The 17,758-nt window shown below is 35.8% G+C and overlaps 2 protein-coding genes across 2 annotated transcripts in view; both read left to right on the forward strand.

The window, feature by feature from the left end:
- On the forward strand, positions 4,836-7,838 carry LOC109840099 (fasciclin-like arabinogalactan protein 7). Its single transcript, XM_020408611.1, has 2 exons — positions 4,836-4,938; positions 6,814-7,838. Exon 2 carries the CDS (start codon positions 6,852-6,854, stop codon positions 7,614-7,616), a length of 765 nt encoding a protein of 254 aa, XP_020264200.1. The 5' UTR covers positions 4,836-4,938; positions 6,814-6,851; the 3' UTR covers positions 7,617-7,838.
- LOC109840100 (fimbrin-5-like) overlaps positions 9,523-17,758 on the forward strand; it is a 9,688-nt gene continuing 1,452 nt past the window's right edge. Inside the window, exons 1-14 of the mRNA XM_020408612.1 lie at positions 9,523-9,767; positions 11,205-11,325; positions 11,436-11,606; positions 11,865-12,103; positions 12,449-12,620; positions 12,785-12,823; positions 13,045-13,113; positions 13,208-13,324; positions 13,826-14,037; positions 15,289-15,441; positions 15,615-15,814; positions 16,935-17,092; positions 17,182-17,278; positions 17,376-17,489. Of these exons, the coding sequence (XP_020264201.1) occupies positions 11,239-11,325; positions 11,436-11,606; positions 11,865-12,103; positions 12,449-12,620; positions 12,785-12,823; positions 13,045-13,113; positions 13,208-13,324; positions 13,826-14,037; positions 15,289-15,441; positions 15,615-15,814; positions 16,935-17,092; positions 17,182-17,278; positions 17,376-17,489 (1,828 nt within the window). The 5' untranslated portion in view covers positions 9,523-9,767; positions 11,205-11,238. The remainder of the gene's footprint in view (positions 9,768-11,204; positions 11,326-11,435; positions 11,607-11,864; positions 12,104-12,448; positions 12,621-12,784; positions 12,824-13,044; positions 13,114-13,207; positions 13,325-13,825; positions 14,038-15,288; positions 15,442-15,614; positions 15,815-16,934; positions 17,093-17,181; positions 17,279-17,375; positions 17,490-17,758) is intronic.

Below are 17,758 nucleotides of genomic sequence, written 5' to 3' on the forward strand. Positions count from 1 at the left end.
AGCACACCCCTTGGAGGTCAGTTCAAGCTATCTGAGGAGCAATCGCCTAAGACAGATGCAGATAGAGAGCATATGAGAAAGGTGCCATATTCTTCGGCTATTGGGAGTCTCATGTACGCGATGGTTTGTACGAGGTCAAACATCACCCATGCAGTGGGAGTTGTGAGTAGATTTGCAAGCAATCCAGGGAAGCAGTATTGGGAGACCGTGAAGTGGATAATGCGGTACTTGAGAGGGACAACGAACAAGCCATTATGTTTCAGGAGGAAGGAGTTGGTACTGCAGAGATACGTGGATGCGGACTTCGCCGGTGATCATGATACGAAGCGAAGCACCACGGGGTATATTTATACCTTAGCGTCGACAGCAGTGAGCTGGGTCTCACGTCTGCAGAAGATTGTGACTTTGTCTACAGTCGAGGCTGAGTATGTCGCGGTGACTGAAGCAAGCAAGGAGATGATCTGGTTGAACGGGTGCTTGGAAGAGTTGGATCTGAAGCAAGGGAGAGGAGTTCTTTATTGTGATAGCCATAGCGCTATATATCTTACCAAGAATCCAGTATATCATGCCAGAACGAAGCACATCGACGTCAAATACCATTTTATACGCTCGCTAGTTGAAGACGGAAAGTTGCATTTAATGAAGATTTTGGGGAGTCAAAATCCGACGGACTTGTTGACGAAGGCAGTCACCATTGAGAAACTGGAGTTGTGCGTAACTTCAGTTGGCCTTCACGAGTAGAAGACAAAGGCGGAGCCACACTACGAGGATCGACATTTTCGCCGTGATATTGTTGATTGAAGAAAGAATTTTTTTTTCGGGGGGAGAAGATACATGCAAAGAAGGGGAGAGTTCGGGTGAACTCACTGCAGGCACTTTGGTCTTCAAATGGGAGATTGTTTGTCTAAGGTGTAGACCCAAAGTCGAGACAAGAGCTGGAATCAAAACGACGAGAAAACAAGCAGACAGATTATGTAGGAGATGGCTTAAAACTCAAGGGTTCAAAGCTTTCTAGAGAAACTAGTCGTCGGTTTATGTTAGTCTAAAGTGTAGACCCAAAGTTGAGACGAGAGCTGGAATCAAAACGACGAAGAAAACGACCTGACAGATCCACGGTCGACCGCGACGGTCGACCGCTCAACTCTCTGGAATTTGCGCGGTCGACCGCCACGGTCGACCGCGACGCAGTCAAATAGTTTCCTAAACTGTTTTGGATTCTGTTTTCCCTAGGACTCTATATATACCTTAAACGTTTTTAGGGTTATAACAACACGAAAAAAAGAGAGTAATTTTTTGACTGCAAGAAGAGAGAGAATCTCAGAGAGATTAAACCCTAGTTTGAGAGCTTGTAATTCTTCTTCAATTAATAAAAAGATTGTGTGGTGTGGCTCCCGAGGACGTAGGCACATTGCCGAACCTCGTTAAATCTGTGTGTTCGTCTCCTTTATTATTTTTGCAAGGTTAGATATTTATTTGTGATATTATTTCTACTTTCCTACTTTCAACACAAGGTCCGGAAGGGCAAGGGTTCGATTGATTATTTCGAATCCCCAACAGTAGTCAGAAACGCAATCAATTAAAATGTAGATGTAATCCATAGAAATATATTAAACAAACTCAAATTGTTTCATAATTGGATCCACAACGTCCAAGACTCCAAGCACACAATGTCAAAGCTTTACAGCTTTTAGAAGTAGATAAAAAAAAACTCTTGTGATAAAGCGTGGTCTTCTACAATATAGCTATTAAAAACTTTCGTTAATGGTTTCTCATAAAATAAAAAACGGTTTGTCAGGCTTTATTTAATTTTCATTTCATAGTCCAAAAAAAGTTAACGGGTCTTCTGTGAATACCTTTGAATGTTTACTACCCGACTGAAAAATTTTGAGCTGCTGTAGTCTTTCAACATTCTCTGGTCACTTCCACTAGCAATGACTGGTGACTTAAATTTTGCATCGTCCTTTTTAATCAAAAAAAGAAAGGTAGCGCAAGAAAATGCTCGTGAAACGGTAGAAATATTAAGCAGAAAAAACCGTTGTAATTTGCTTTTATTAGTGTGTATATATAGAATTTGGCTTGTGTAACATATTTAATATTTTTGTATCATTTATTTATTAAGATCCAACGGAGTTAATCTTCTTTTATAAGGCAGATTTGCTAGTTAATAGGAGATTGTTTAGCTTCTTAAAAACTCGAAATTTGTAGTTAACTATAAGGTGAAGAGGACCAAGATTGCCATTACGGAAATATATGGGAAACATACGCAAAACACCAGGTAAAGCTGCTATGCTCGTGGGTTTTGCTGGAAAGTGCCGATGTGGGTCCAATCCTTGAGACAGGTGAGCTTATAGTTATTCCGGCGGAACACGTGAACACGGCTCTTCAGTTAATGGTGTCGGTTGAGGCTCCAGAATCTTGATATTTAAAACACAGCGGAGCTTTGCGGGCGCATACCACATTGGTTGCGGTACGATATATCGCGCTATGCAATATATTCAATCAAAGATATTGCAAGATAAATTGAAGACACACTTCCCATGACATTTTAAATAAAACCTTTTGATAATTGCTAGAAATATTATTATGTGGAATATTGTATATTTAATCTCAATTAAGTAGTAAAATTTAATTAAAATTTTTATTATTAAAGTATGGTAAATATAGAATTGGACAAAACTAACAAGTTAACTCTTTTTGCTGTTGAGATGGACGGTGGTTTACTTATTTTTTAATAAAGATGTGCTAATCTTAAATATCTTTTTAAACTGAAAAATGGAGTATTACAAATCCCAACCTCACCAAAATCTAAAACGTTAGCAATTCAAATTCGGTTTTCCACATGACATGTATTTAAAAAAGCAGATTAAATAATAACAATGCAAATTAAGAGCCCCAAGTCTTCCTAAAAATGCACTCCTATTTATAAAACTTGCTATTGTATAAAAGCTGTAACAATCTTCATTATGATGACAAAATAGACTTTACGAAGTTAGTTGATTATTTAACCTTGTTAGCACAAATGTCACAAAAAAGAGCGTAACAATTGCTAATTTTTGGTTTCATATCACATTTTTATTAATGTGAAAAGAGAGTAGTTTGATTGAGTTTTTAGTGAGTTAAGCTGTCATTAATTATAGCCACGATTAAGAGACATATGACTGGAAATGATGGGTCGTATTTGTAGGCAATCCATGCTTGTCGAATTGGTTATCTGTAATAAACAAATACTTAATGTTCCTGTTAATTCAAATGTGGATATTAAAGAGAGCACTTGGTTGGGTATTATGATTGGATTTATCAAACTGAGTAGACCCATCAAAGAGAACAGCATGATTATGATGATGATGATGATCTACTATCTATACATTAGTATTCTTTAATTAATTAGGAGGTTGAACTTTAAATTTTTCTTAACTTATACCCTCACTTTTTTAAATTCGTAGAATATCTCACTACCCCGTATTATTGCCTTTACATAAAATTACAGTGACTAATTATTTTTTACAATAATTGGAACACTTCATGTAAACATTATGATATATGTATTCATGGACAACTCATATGCAAAATGCTCACGGTTTGAATGAACATCTTAAAGATTATACCATTTCAAGGAACAAGAAATTTAAGTTGTGATTCTTTGATTCATCAGGAGAATCATTTAATAAAAATCTGTCTATTGTAGACGGATAAAATATAGAAGTCTTCTTAATCATATTTGTCCATGATTTAAGTATTAACTTGATGATTTATTTTGAGCGATAAGTTAAAGAAATGGAATTCATAGCTCCGAGGTTGTAGTAATGATTGAAAGTTATATTTTTATACTCTAATTTTAGCATGTCTCTCGGCCTCTCAGGGCGCAGATTGAGCGAAGATTTGTGGGTTAAAATATGGACTCGTGTAGCGATGTCAATTTTTAGAAACTCATTTTAAATTCGTCATGTCTGGGACCGGATTGTTCTGGTACCAAACGAAAGTACCCAACCATAACGGTCAAAACTATAAAGTTGTGACCATAATTGACTCATATTCTGACAATTAGTAATGAATCTTTCACAATAAAGAAAAAACAATTAGTAATGAATCCTAATTAGAAAGTTATTGCCAAGTAAATAAGATGAAAAAAAATCCTTACACGGTACATCGTCTACCCATAATTATAAGCATCAAATTTTGAATTCTTGGATTCTTTTTCTAGAAGATGCTGCGTTTTCTAGTCCCCCAAAACGGCAGGTGATTTCTAGTCCCTGAGCTATAGGAGTAAAAGTTAATCTTAAATTTTGCTCAAAATTTCAACCAGATGCACCAAAAGCAGTAATCTTTACTTCAAAGTTGCGGAAAACGTACAAATCTATAGCATCTATAGAGATTGCCAAAGTTGATAATTATTTAATCTGCAGCGTTTTGAAGACACAAAATTTTTACCCAGGACCACAAGCAAAGAAAAACTTTGGAACAGGACACGGACCAGAGACCAGAGCATCCAGTCAAAAACAAAACGTTGGAGGAAGAAAGAAAGCACCCAGCTTTTATGACTGAAACTTCTCACCATTAACCAGACCAGAGATGATGATGATGATATAATCAAGCTGAGAAATTGCAGAGATATTAGGTGATAGAGTAGAGTACAAGCTGGAAAAAAAAGATCACATTTTTAATATATAGGACCATTAGTTGAAGGGTCATCTTTGGAAATCCTACCTAACAAAGGGCTAAAAAGTAAAGTAAAAAAAATACAGTCTTGGGGTCTCCTCCTTGATCCGTCACTCAAACACCAATTTGGGCAATTGAGTGGCCCTACCTACTACCCTCCTCCAGCTGCCACCCAAGCATTTCTGTACTACTGTTATCAACAAACCCTCTTATATAAGAACCCCTCTCTCCTTTGCATTTCTCTTGTGGTTTCTTCTGGTGCTCTTTCTTCTCTCAGTTCAGGTTTGAGTTCCTGAGCCTTTAGCTTTTTCCATTAATTTTCTTGCTGTCGTTTGCTATTTATTTTAGTACATTTTGGTAGTGAGATGTTTGTGGGTTGTTAATGTTTGGACTCTTATCTTGTATAAGAATTGTTGGTACATTGTGTAAACTTTTCTAGATCTATGTATTCTAAGTTCTTAGGCACAATTTCTTGAGAAATTCTTCAACAGTTGTTTTATTTGATGCGTTGTCTTTTATCTTAGACTTTTGGGTTCAGATTTATCATCAAGATCAATTTTTTTTCCCTTAATTTCAGTGGAACAGCGGATCCGCTGCTTATATATAATTTTTTTTTTTAAATTTGTACTTTGCTAGATAAAAAGATGTTTTTTTTCTTTAATTGCCCACCAGTGGGTCTGTTGATTTAGGGCTTTTGACCTTTGTTTCTTCTGTATAGGGCCTTAGGTGTAGATTTATTTATATATAGAATATGGAATTGGTGACTTGAGCATTGAATTATTTGTAATTGTTTCCTAAAATAAATGGGTTATGGTGTTAAGATCTCAATTAGACTTCGCTGCTTCAGAATTTTAAATTTTTTATTTGAGGCAAAATTACTCATCTTTGAAGACTGTATACCGGGAATTGGGTTTAAATTTCCCTATTCTGAATGTGGGGGTAATTTGCCTGATATAATAAACCTATATAAGTATTTAATCACATAATGTAGTTAATTTCGTGCAATATATGTTTTTTGTGGAATTCATGTATGGTTCCATGACATTGGTTGCAAACTGATATCGAAGAAAAAACAACCATCTGCTCAGCTGTATCTTCAGATAAATTGCCAAACAGGCTGAAATCTTCAGGAAACTATTTTCTTATATGAAGTTAGTATTCATACAGTCCCTCTAATTACTATCTTTGTATTCATATTCAATTGTGTAGCACTGCACCTTGTCTCATACTGAAGTCAGTAATTTTTCTAGTCTTTGAACAAAAGCTATTGACCATATGTTGTCAATTGATTATTCTTCTTCTTATGTGACAACTTCATATAACAAGATTTGGCTCTCAACAAGATTTCTCTTATTTAGCAGTTTTATCTGAACAAGATTTGGTTCCATGTACTGAGCAATGGAAACTTTTTGAAAGAAATCTAAAAGACCCACAATTTTATTAAAAAACTTAGACATGACCTCCTTTAACAAGCCAGTGTCATTCTAAACATTTAAGAAGTTTGAACACCCTGTGACCCAGAATCATGGTGTACACCTATGTGCGGGGTGTAACTATCTTCTCAAAATCGCAAATTCAAAGAACTATATTCCCCAAAGTTTATGCTGAAGGCTGTAGATCAATAACTTACTTTCCCCTACAACAAAAACGTGACTTGCGTGGAAGTCGCCGGTAAGGAATTAGAGCATTCTTTTCTAATGGATACCATTACTAACAATTGTGATACCATTGTTCCGGTTGTTCTTCTTATTCGATACTTGGATAAAGCTAAAATTTGTACCATAGCGGGATACTACCAATAAGCCAATCTGGGTCGATTTATCAGATTATGATATTCTTAATTGATTCGGTTAGATATGTATAAATCTTTCTCATCATCACTGTGGATCCTCAAGAAAATGGGGTTGGTATCGAATAAAGTATATACTTTGATTTTCTAGAACTTTGGCTCGTAAACATAAAATTACAGTACGCAATTTTTTGCGTGGAAAGTTAGACTGAGTAGGCATTTATGTGTAACTTGTGAGCAATGGTCCCTGAACTTGGGACTGCTTCACCCAAGTCTTAAGCTGATTCACAAAAAGACATGTTTGCTTCAGTTTAAAATCATTACAACTAAAATTTCTCACTCATTCTTGCCTCTCATGTTTCATGCAGAGAATTAAGAATTCAATCGGTTACAGAGAGAAGAAGTAATGGCATCCACTGCTTTCTTCATCGCCACCCTACTAACCCTTTGCATCTCTTACCCTGCAACTTCCCAAAAGATCGCTTCGCCCCCATCATTCGCTCCAGCCCCGGCTCCCGGGCCCCACTTCGTCAACCTAGCTGACCTCCTTTCAGTTGCGGGCCCATTCCACACCTTTCTCAACTACCTCAACCAAACCCAAGTCATCAAAACTTTCCAAAACCAAGCCAACGACACCGATCAAGGCATCACCATCTTCGTCCCCAAAGACTCAGCCTTCTCTGCTATCAAGAAACCGGCATTTGCCAATCTCACTCAAGACCAACTCAAGTCACTTCTCCTTCTCCATGCTATCCCCAAATACTACAGTCTCTCTGAGTTCAAGAATTTGAGCAGTTCAGGTCCAGTCAACACATTTGCTGGTGGTCCTTACGCGTTGAACCTAACCGATGCATCTGGGCTCATTCGGATTGGATCAGATTGGGCTAATACTAAGATCACGAGCAGTGTTTATTCAACTTATCCAGTTGCGGTTTACGAGGTTGATAAAGTTTTGCTCCCTAAGGCTATCTTTAGTGTTGAGCCTCCTATGGCTCCCGCTCCTGCTCCCACTCCTGATGAGAGTCCTGTTGCTGCTGATGCTCCGACTGGAGCTAAAGGAGTTGCAGGACCAAAGGGTTCGGATTCTAAGAAGTCTGATTCTGGTTCTTCTATGGTGGTTGTTGGGGTGATGAGCTATTTGGCTGTCGTGGCGTCAGTGGCTATGTTGTGAATTTGTGAATTGAGAGAGATTGAGATAGAGTTGCGCATGCTTTTGTTTCGTCTGCAGGGTCAAATTCTTTTCGAGGGGGGTTGTTAGATGTGCATGTTTGTGGGAAGAGGATATTGTGGTGTTGTGATATGGTAAATACTCTATTGGTTCATTCTTCTTTTTATTACCATCACCGATATGCTCAGGATTTCTTTTAATTCTTGATGGGTTTTTATTTGGTCATGTCGTTCATACTTGGTAAATTTTTCGGTTGATGTGCATTTAGGCGGTTTTACCACGATACCCCATTCTTCCGTTATTGATCATGTTTATGAGACAGTAAAGGTGGGTGCTTCTATAGTTTTCTGCTCATTTCTTGAATGTTTTTGGTATTGGATTGGTGATTGCTCTCTGTCCCTTGGTTAGCACTTGATTATGGAGCTATCGAAGGTTCGATGTGGGTTTTTTAATTATAATTTTATAAGTAACTCTAATGATTCAAAGTAGACTGTTTGAGCATGTGAGAAGTGTCATGTTGCTAGGAAAATTCTAGCGGTCGTTTGTTCTGAGCGCTGACTCGAGGTGGTTTCATCCGAAGAAGATTCCATCTCACAATTTTATATGCTTATTTTGGTGGGAAGACATCTTATGAACGTGTGGTGTTACGAAATATTATGTTTAGTTTGCGTCGTTATGAGAATTTAACCAACCACCAACGATGAGCTCGGCTTGCGTTAGGCTTCAAGATGTTCCTCGTGTGCCATGTGACTGATTTTTTGCATTTATTGGATTCTTGTGTCTTCTGGCATCTTCTCCGTATGTTTGTATGTTTATACGATCATCATTGGCAAACTAGTTATGTTACAACTAAGGAAATTCAAACTCGCTTGTGAGGAAAGTAATTATAAAAATAAAAAAAAAGGTTATCCGTCCCAACTGTTGCTTGGATCACAAAGTTTATTTTAAGATGTACAATCTGAGCCATTAATCTCGATCTACACAAAGTAGAGTAGTGCCCGTAGGCAAAAAATGATTACTAGAATTTTTGTAAGTCAAATTCATATGATGGTTGCAAACTGATCTTGTTTTAATACAGAAGGAAAATGATTAGTTATCTAAAAGCGTTAACTATACATATCTTTTCATGACATTTTAAACAAGAAGCACTAATTAATGGATCGGGCATTCTGCTAAGGATATTCGCGTGTTCGTAGCCTCACAATGGAAAGTGATAAGTTTGAACATGAGATAGGGTCAATATTTATTAACTTAAATTTTTGTGTTAAAATTAGCTTCTAGCATCTATTTTAAAGCTTATTTAACTCCAGATTGAGCCATATTAGTCCCTTGCTTCTTTTTTTTTGCGTTTGACACATAGATCAACTCTAAATTGAGAAATTTTACTATCTTTACAAAATTCTCATGAACATCCAATGTAGCTCTATACTCATTTTTCTCACATTAGATCCTATATCCATCTTCTGTTTTGATCTACGTCTAATAGACATATGATAAACGAATAGGAAAATAACTAGACCCCAAACCACAAGTTACTTATTACAAGAAACGAAAGTGTGAGTCACTATTTTAAAATTTTATGGTAGTAGTTCACCTAAAAAGACCCAAAACTTAAAACAAAAGTGTGAAATCATTATTTTAAATTTTTCTTGTTTTTCAACTAAAAAGGATCCTAAACCTTTTGTTCCGTGTATTACAATAGTAGTATAAGATTTAGTCTAAGAATTATCGGTCCATCTAGACTTTGCATTAAGCCTAATAGGCCCAGCCACAGTGGCCCATAGGGTTTGGACCAGACAAGATCAGGCCCGGCCCAATATTATCCGCGAAAAGCGGCGAGAGGCGTCACCCTTCAAGTGATCTCTTTCTCCTACAAAGTGCCACCGTTGCTCATTCCTTAATGCCAGGGTATCCTCAGTCTTCGCGGGTCCGCAAGAATAAATAATCATTAAAAAAAACTTATTACTAAATTAAAAAAAGAAACTTTTCTCCTTATTTTTCTCCTGTCATTTCTATTCTTTCTTAAATCTTTCAATTTGGCACGAAATCCCACGAGGGCCCCTCTCTCCTTTCCTTCCTCCTTCCCACAAGCCTGGACCTCTTTCAAACAAACATATAAACAGAACAAAGAGGAAGCTCTCATGGAAATGTGAGGTAAAATTGTAATAATTTTTATTCTTCTTCATGTACCTTGCATGTTGGTTGATCTGTTATTATTGGCTGAATCATATCTTTGATGCGTTTTCTGAATTTGATCTGAATTTGGGTCAAAGATTGAAACTTTTTATCTGGGTGTTTGTGATTTCGGATCATAGAATGGGCTTGGTATAACTGGCACTGTTTTATCTAACTTGGGAGTTTTCATTTAGCACGAATTATTTGCTGGAAATGAAGGAAGATCAAAACTTTTAATCTGGGTTTTCCATTTTCGATCTGGATTTGACTCCAAGATCAAAATTTTGTGACGGGTGCTTGTTGTATTGGTCATCGGATTAGATACACCTAGCTTACTGAAAGAGAGAAATTAAAAAAAGAAAAGAAAACGAGACGAGTTAATTAACTTGCAGAGTTTATGTGATTCGGATATTTCTTACGAAATTACTATGCAATTATCTGCTGGAAACGAATAGGTTTTATATTTATATTTTTAGCCGATCTTTAAACATTTATAAATTTTGAGATGACTACTCCATTTTCTATCTGCATATGATCCAGGATTAATTGTTTCTAACTCGAGTATTGTTGTATTAATGATCACATACATTGTGAACGCAAGAAAAAAGGGGATAAAAAAGAAAAACCCAAAAAAAAAACTTACATTATGACCAAAAAAAGAAAAAACTTACATTATGTTTGTGATGTGAATGAAGTGAAAATTGGGGTGTAAGCTTACATTATGTTTGTTATGTGAATGAAGTTTATGAACTTTGTAGATGCCTTTTTTGATGCAAAACTAGACTCCAGGACAGAAGTTTATACATGCGACCTAGAATTTCATAGACCTGTCTTGATAAGAGAAATCTGGAGAACTAATGCAAACAATTCGCATAGTTGTCATAATTCTATGGGGGGTTAGTTGAGTAGACATCAAACCCAGAACTGGATAATTTGTGAGATAAAATGTTATGGTACTAGCCAATTAGAATTAATAGTAAGATAAAATTTTAAGGCGTTAAGTCAATTAGAACTGTATCAAAAATAGAATTGGTATCTTTGTAAAAAAAAAAGTAGCCCACTTTTTATCCTATCTATATACAAAAGAGAGCATTATAGTCTCTAAAATTATCCCGAGGTTTAGTCTAGATTAGTCTACAATAGCAAAATTTCCTACTTTCTTTTCATTATAATAGGAATAGCTGTCAGCAAAGAAGAGAGGGTAATGTTGTGCAACGTTGGAAGTTTTGTAATTTGAAATCTTTTTCCATATATTCATTGGATGAAAATGAAAAAATTGTTGCTCTTACAGTTAGAGATTGAAAACCATGTAAATTCTTGCTGCCAACTTTTCATTTGGTATAGGAATACAGATATATTGTTAAATGTTCTTTAATTTTTTTGGTCTCTTGATCATTAAAAATCTGGTTTGGATAGGGGAGCTAATAGAGAAGAAGAAAAACTTTAAAAGATGTCGGGTTTTATTGGTGTTCTCGTCTCTGATCCTTGGCTTCAAAGCCAATTCACCCAAGTGGAGCTAATGGGCCTCAATTCCAAAGTAAGTTATTGAAAGGAAAAAAAAATCTTTCATTAGATTCAATATCAAAGTTTGTGCACCTTGGTTTGGTACTTCTTTCTTCACTCTTCTAACTAGGTGTAATTTGTCAGTACCTCTCTACAAAGGGTGAAACAGGACAAATCACAGTAGAAAAAATGCCGCCTCTAATGGCAAAGTTGAAGGGTCTTAATAATGTGCTCACCAAGGAAGATATCTCCACAATCCTAGCCGAGTCAAATCCTGACACAAGCAAGGAGATAGATTTTGAGTCATTTCTTCGGGTATTCTTCTTTTTCCTTTATCCCTGTGATAGTTTTCAACAATTTCCTTTTGAAATACTATTTCTTATCATTGGATTATAAATTAGATTTGAAATGTGATAGTTTTCAACAATTTCCTTTTGAAATACTATTTCTTATCATTGGATTATAAATTAGATTTGAAAAAGTGGAAATGTTGAATTCTACAGGCTGAAATACTATTTCTTATCATTGGATTATAAATTAGATTTGAAAAAGTGGAAATGTTGAATTCTACAGGCCTATTTGAATCTTCAATCTCGTGCAGCAGAAAAAGTGGGCGGTAAAAAGAATACTACATCTTTCTTGAAGGCCACAACAACAACGCTTCTCCACACCATTAGTCAATCTGAGAAAGCATCTTATGTGGCGCATATTAACAACCATCTTGGAGAGGATCGATTCTTGAAGAAGTACTTGCCAATAGATCCAGCTACCAACGGGCTATTTGACCTTGCTAAGGATGGAGTGCTCTTATGGTAAGCTGTTTGTAGTCTTGATGAACTCTCTCTCTCTCTCTCTCTCTCTCTCTCTCTCTCTCTCTCTCTTCTCTCTCTCTCTCTCTCTCTCTCTCTCTCTCTCTCTCTCTCTCTCTCTCTCTCTCTCTTCTCTCTCCCTCTCTGTGTGTTGTTGTCAATTTCCATATTGTCGTCTTTTTATTTGTATGATTCTTTCTTTTTGATGGTTGGGAATTTTATTTTCCAATTTTAATTGCCAAATTTCCAATTTCAGTAGAAAAAGAGAAAATATAGATTTTTTATGTAGAATTAGATTCTTGCATCGGTCTTAATAACTTTTTGTTCCATTTCTTAAATTTTGCATAGTAAATTGATCAATGTGGCGGTTCCGGGAACAATAGACGAGAGGGCTATCAACACAAAACAAGAGCTGAATCCATGGGAGAGGAATGAGAATCACACTCTTTGTTTGAACTCTGCGAAGGCTATTGGGTGCACTGTTGTCAATATTGGAGAACAGGATCTTGTCGAAGGGAGGGTAAGACTGAGTACTAGCCTTTTACTTTTTTGGTTGGCAAAAATTGTTAAACGAGGCATATCCAAATTTGTCCTTATAAATCCAAAAGACTTTGGTATTTCCTTTAATGCTTTCTTTGAACAAATTCAGTTCAGCTGACCTGTGTCCATTCCCTTTATTTGCAGCCTCATTTGCTACTCGGGCTGATTTCTCAAATAATCAAGGTATGTACAGAACTTGTTCTGTATTCTTTACATAGAAGAAGATAATAAAGGCCTGCATATTAGAAAGAGATTTGGTGCATTTAGCTAGATCACAGCGATATTCTTTCAATTTTTTTGGACAAAATATTTTTCCGTTGCCAAAAGGAACTTTTGGGAATATTACATTATTATATGTTGAATAGTCAATTGGATGTTGATTTACTTGGGTAGTTCTGTACCAGATACAATTATTAGCTGATCTGAATCTCAAGAAGACGCCTCAGCTGGTGGAGCTAGTAGAAGATGGCAAGGTTACCGAACTCATTCATCCTATTTATTCAGGATCAAAAGATTATATGTACTTCCATCCAACTTATGGTATTATGCTGGCACTATGCAATACAGGATGTTGAGGAGCTATTGAGCTTGCCACCGGAAAAGATGTTACTAAAATGGATGAATTTTCATCTCCAGAAAGCAGGCTACAAGAAAACTGTAACCAATTTTTCTTCTGATGTGAAGGTAACTTCCAGATTCGAAAAGGTTCTGACTTTATTAGTACCATGTTACAACAACTGTTTGAGTGTAAAGATAAAACTATTTGACATTGAAACAAGAATTGCTTGCTTCTTTTATCGTGACATTTATATTTAGTTTCGGGTGATAATCTGAAGTAAGATCACTTCATCAATTTCTAGACACAATGGAGATATTAACTTCAGTTTCCTTTGTAGGAGTTAATCTATCTAGCCTTCTCGAAGGTTTTCCTCATTATATTGTATATGTAACCAAGAAAAATCTGGTTACCTTTATGAGTTTGTTTTTAGTTCTTTATTTATATTTTGCTAGTTCTTTTATTTGTTGTTGCAAATTAGACAAAATAAGCTTTCAGCTTCATGGAATTGGTGTTTGGTTACCAAATTGTTTGCTTCTCATGTTCTCATTTCTTCTTATATGAAACTAGTTGTGTGAGTTCTTTTTTTATTTCTTTATAGATATTTCACAAATTTTTTTTCCTCACAGGATGGAGAGGCTTATGCTTATCTTCTTAATGCTCTTGCACCTGAACATAGCAGTACGGAAATACTGGATACCAAAGATCCTACTGCAAGGGCACAAATGGTAATTGAACAAGCGGAAAAATTGGATTGCAAAAGATACGTAACTCCAAAGGACATTGTTGACGGTTCAAGTAATCTGAATCTTGCATTTGTTGCACAAGTATTCCAGCATAGGTAAGAATCTGCTCTCTTTTGTTATCTTCCCTGTACATTTTTTAAGAACATATTCACATTACCAAACATGAAAGCGAAATCTTGAGGCGTTAGATTGTGATGCATGAGCACCATCTTCCTGGGATTGTAATGAGAGGTGGATATTTCGCATTTTCTTTGCCAAATCCAACCTTTCGGTGAAATTCTATGAAGCAGTAACATGTATCTTGCCATTAAAAGATCAGCATCTATGTCATGCATAAGCAAGCCTTTGCAATATGGTCATCCATTTGTTATTGAATTATTCTTCTCATAACAGAACAACTGTTATCTCACCAAGGCTGCAAATGATAGAAATTATCTCATTCTGCAGTTCCTTCCGGATGTTTGCTACTCTTAATGTCAGGAGCTGTTAAAACCTAGCATTTCTTTCCTTGACTTTATCCGCTTTGAGAACCTACCATTACTATGACTCTATGCTCCTAAACTTACAATTAATTTTAATAATATTTTTTACTTATTTGAATATCACATGACACTTCATAGGAATCACATATTGGCTAGATGACGGAGGAAGAGTAGAGTAACAAAACTAAGATGTTAAAGGTGGAAAAAGTTTGCCAAAATCAAGAGCACTTGACAGATTATTGAATGAAGATTTTCCGAGGAAGTTTGTTCGGGAAGTCATAGACTAAAGATGCCAGTTTTACCATATGAGTATCTAGAGGCAGGAGGTTGCAAGTCATAATGCTTACAAATTGTTCCACAGATCTGCTTACCATAGGCATATTTGTTTTCTTCAAATGTTCTAGAGTTTTGCCAGATTTCATTAATATTGGGATTGAATGAGTGATGGAGAGGGTCTCTATGATCTCTCGTTCAAACTGTTGTACAGGCCAGCTTTTTTTTTTTTTGCTAAAAATGATTCTTGCAAAGTAGGCAATGAAGATGTTCTTACGCTTTATTGAAAATTTAAATATTGGCAATTTATAATTGTTTGACAATTTAGTTAACTATTTATTTGATTTTGTTAAAACCTTCTATTTTGGAAATGTTTTGTTCATCCATTCACGGTTTCAATAGTCAACCCTCAGCAGCTTTGTATCTTCACCCTTTCCCATCTTGTACTACGAACAGTTCAGCTGGTAAATTTGTGTGCAACTTGTTGCGTTCCTGAGCAGGAAGAAGTGGACTTCTGCATTGTCTATCATTTAATCAGCAGATTTTTTTATAAAGGGAATATCTAATTGCATTAATTACTTGTGTTTGCAGGAATGGTCTATCTGCAGATACCAAAAAAATTTCCGCTGCTCCCGTGGATGATGATGTCCTGGTATCTAGAGAAGAAAAGTCCTTCCGGATGTGGATTAATAGTCTTGGCATTGCTACATATGTTAATAATTTGTTTGAGGATGTCAGAAATGGGTAAACAACTTTAATACTAAAGTTAGTAGGGTATATTTCTTAGTAGTTCCCTTAATTTCAGCTCATTTCATGTAAGGCCCCTCTATGATTTAAATCTCTTTTTGTGAACTTTACCGAAGTCGGTGAGGATCTGATTTATATAGTTGCTAAATATTATAAGCAATTTGTGACAGGTGGGTCCTTTTGGAGGTTCTTGACAAAGTATCTCCTGGATCAGTTAAGTGGAAGCAGGCTTCAAAGCCTCCAATTAAAATGCCATTCAGAAAGGTAGAAAATTGCAACCAGGTCATAAGGATTGGAAAAGAATTGAACTTTTCACTAGTAAATGTAGCAGGAAATGACATCGTACAAGGAAACAAGAAGCTCATTCTTGGTAAGTTTGTTCTTATTTTTTTCCCAATTTACTTACGTTTTCTTCTAAGTTGCCATTCTTTATTGTATGAGTTTGTTCACTTCTGTTGCTTACGCTCATTATGATGTATGACATTGTATTTTGTAATTTTATACTTGGGTTGTTGTGTTCATTAACGCTTGGCCGAACATCAAAGACATTCATTAAGCAAATAGTAATCCTTGTCAATGAATTCATAACTGTACACATATTCAAATTTAATGATATACATTCTGCATTAAGATCCCCCTCCATTGAAGTTTATTTACATCATTACAATTGCCTAAAACCAAAAATCAGACAATTTAATTTTTCTTGCCCATTCATAAAAAAGGAAAGATTATGTGCAGCAAGTACGTGGATATATAGTCTCATAGATCCAGGACATAAAAGTTGAGGTTGCAAACTTTACATCAGGTCCTAAATACTTCAAAACCCTTTGCAAAACGAGTTTTCTTCTGTTTTAGCATTTTAAACAATTATTCTAAGCAGTCTGCTCAATTTCCCATCCATTTTGTGCATGCTTATTTTATGGGCAGAACAAATGGTAAAATCCATCTTTGATTCTTAGGCACTCAGCAACTTCAACAGAAATTGGCTTTAAGCATATGCTTACACACACTACTATTATAATGCAAATGATGCAAATTCTCAGGGTATATATACAATTGGATCCCAATTGTGTTCTACATTTGTCTCTTTCGGTCCACACACAAACATGCCACTTTTAAATCGATAGGCTAGAACATTGAATTGTAAAAAACTTGTAGTGGAAGATGTTTTCTAGCAGTATGTGCACAGAGTTGGTATTTCACGTTAATTTTTTCTTGAATAACTGCCATGCCTCAAATGTTTCGCAAACTCCTGGAATTTTAGCTGCCTGTGAAACTCTATGAACTGAAGTCTTCACAAAATTTCAAGGTATAAACATGCTCGCCTGGAGACAGCTTTAGCATGTCATTTGATACTCTCCATACCTAAGCTATAAACATGCTTTATTTTATGTTTATTTTCTCCCTTTTTCTAAATTCATCTTGCTAACCCTACTGCTGAATTAGCAATATAAATTTGATTATATGTTCCTGGGTTCTGTTTCTCTCAGCTTTTCTATGGCAGTTGATGAGATCAAATATTCTTAAACTCCTTAAGAACTTGCGAGGCCACTCCCTAGGAAAAGAGATCACAGATGTTGATATTCTAAATTGGGCTAATAGAAAGGTGAAAAAATCTGGCAGAACTTCCCAAATGGACAGTTTCAAGGTATGATCTTTACCTCTTATCCGCTTACTTTCCGGATATCAATTTTTTCTAGTTACTTTTCTTTGATTCATTTGTTTTCCTAATTTCAGGACAGGAACCTGTCAAATGGAATATTTTTCCTGGAGCTTCTCAGTGCTGTTAAACCTAGAGTTGTTAACTGGAAACTTGTTACAAAGGGCGAAGATGGTAATTTTTCTCGGCTATCACAGAAAATTTCAATTAACCTTGAAAAATTCTTTAACCCAACATTTACGAACCCAACATCTCTATTGCTTGTATGCAGAGGAGGACAAGAGACTGAATGCTACTTATATAATAAGTGTTGCTAGGAAGATCGGTTGTTCTGTGTTCTTGTTGCCTGAAGACATCATGGAGGTAACTAGTAGCATTACAATTTTTTCCGTGTCTTGCAATATAGTTATGTTACAGACTTACCCCTTTTATTATCGTATTTTTTCTGGGATAATTGTAATATGTTATCTAATTTATAAGCCTGCTTATGATCTAGATTCACAACGCACATACTCAGCTCTGTCCATGTCAAAAATCTAATGGTTAAATACAATGAGTGCAGAATGCTAGATCCAAGTGGGTTTTAGGATGTTAATAGTTTCCTATAAATGAGATAAAAGCTGGCAAGAAATAAGAACAAAACTATCTTTAAAG

This window comes from Asparagus officinalis, chromosome 5 (assembly GCF_001876935.1).
Source record: "Asparagus officinalis chromosome 5, Aspof.V1, whole genome shotgun sequence".
In the NCBI taxonomy this organism is placed as follows: domain Eukaryota; kingdom Viridiplantae; phylum Streptophyta; class Magnoliopsida; order Asparagales; family Asparagaceae; genus Asparagus; species Asparagus officinalis.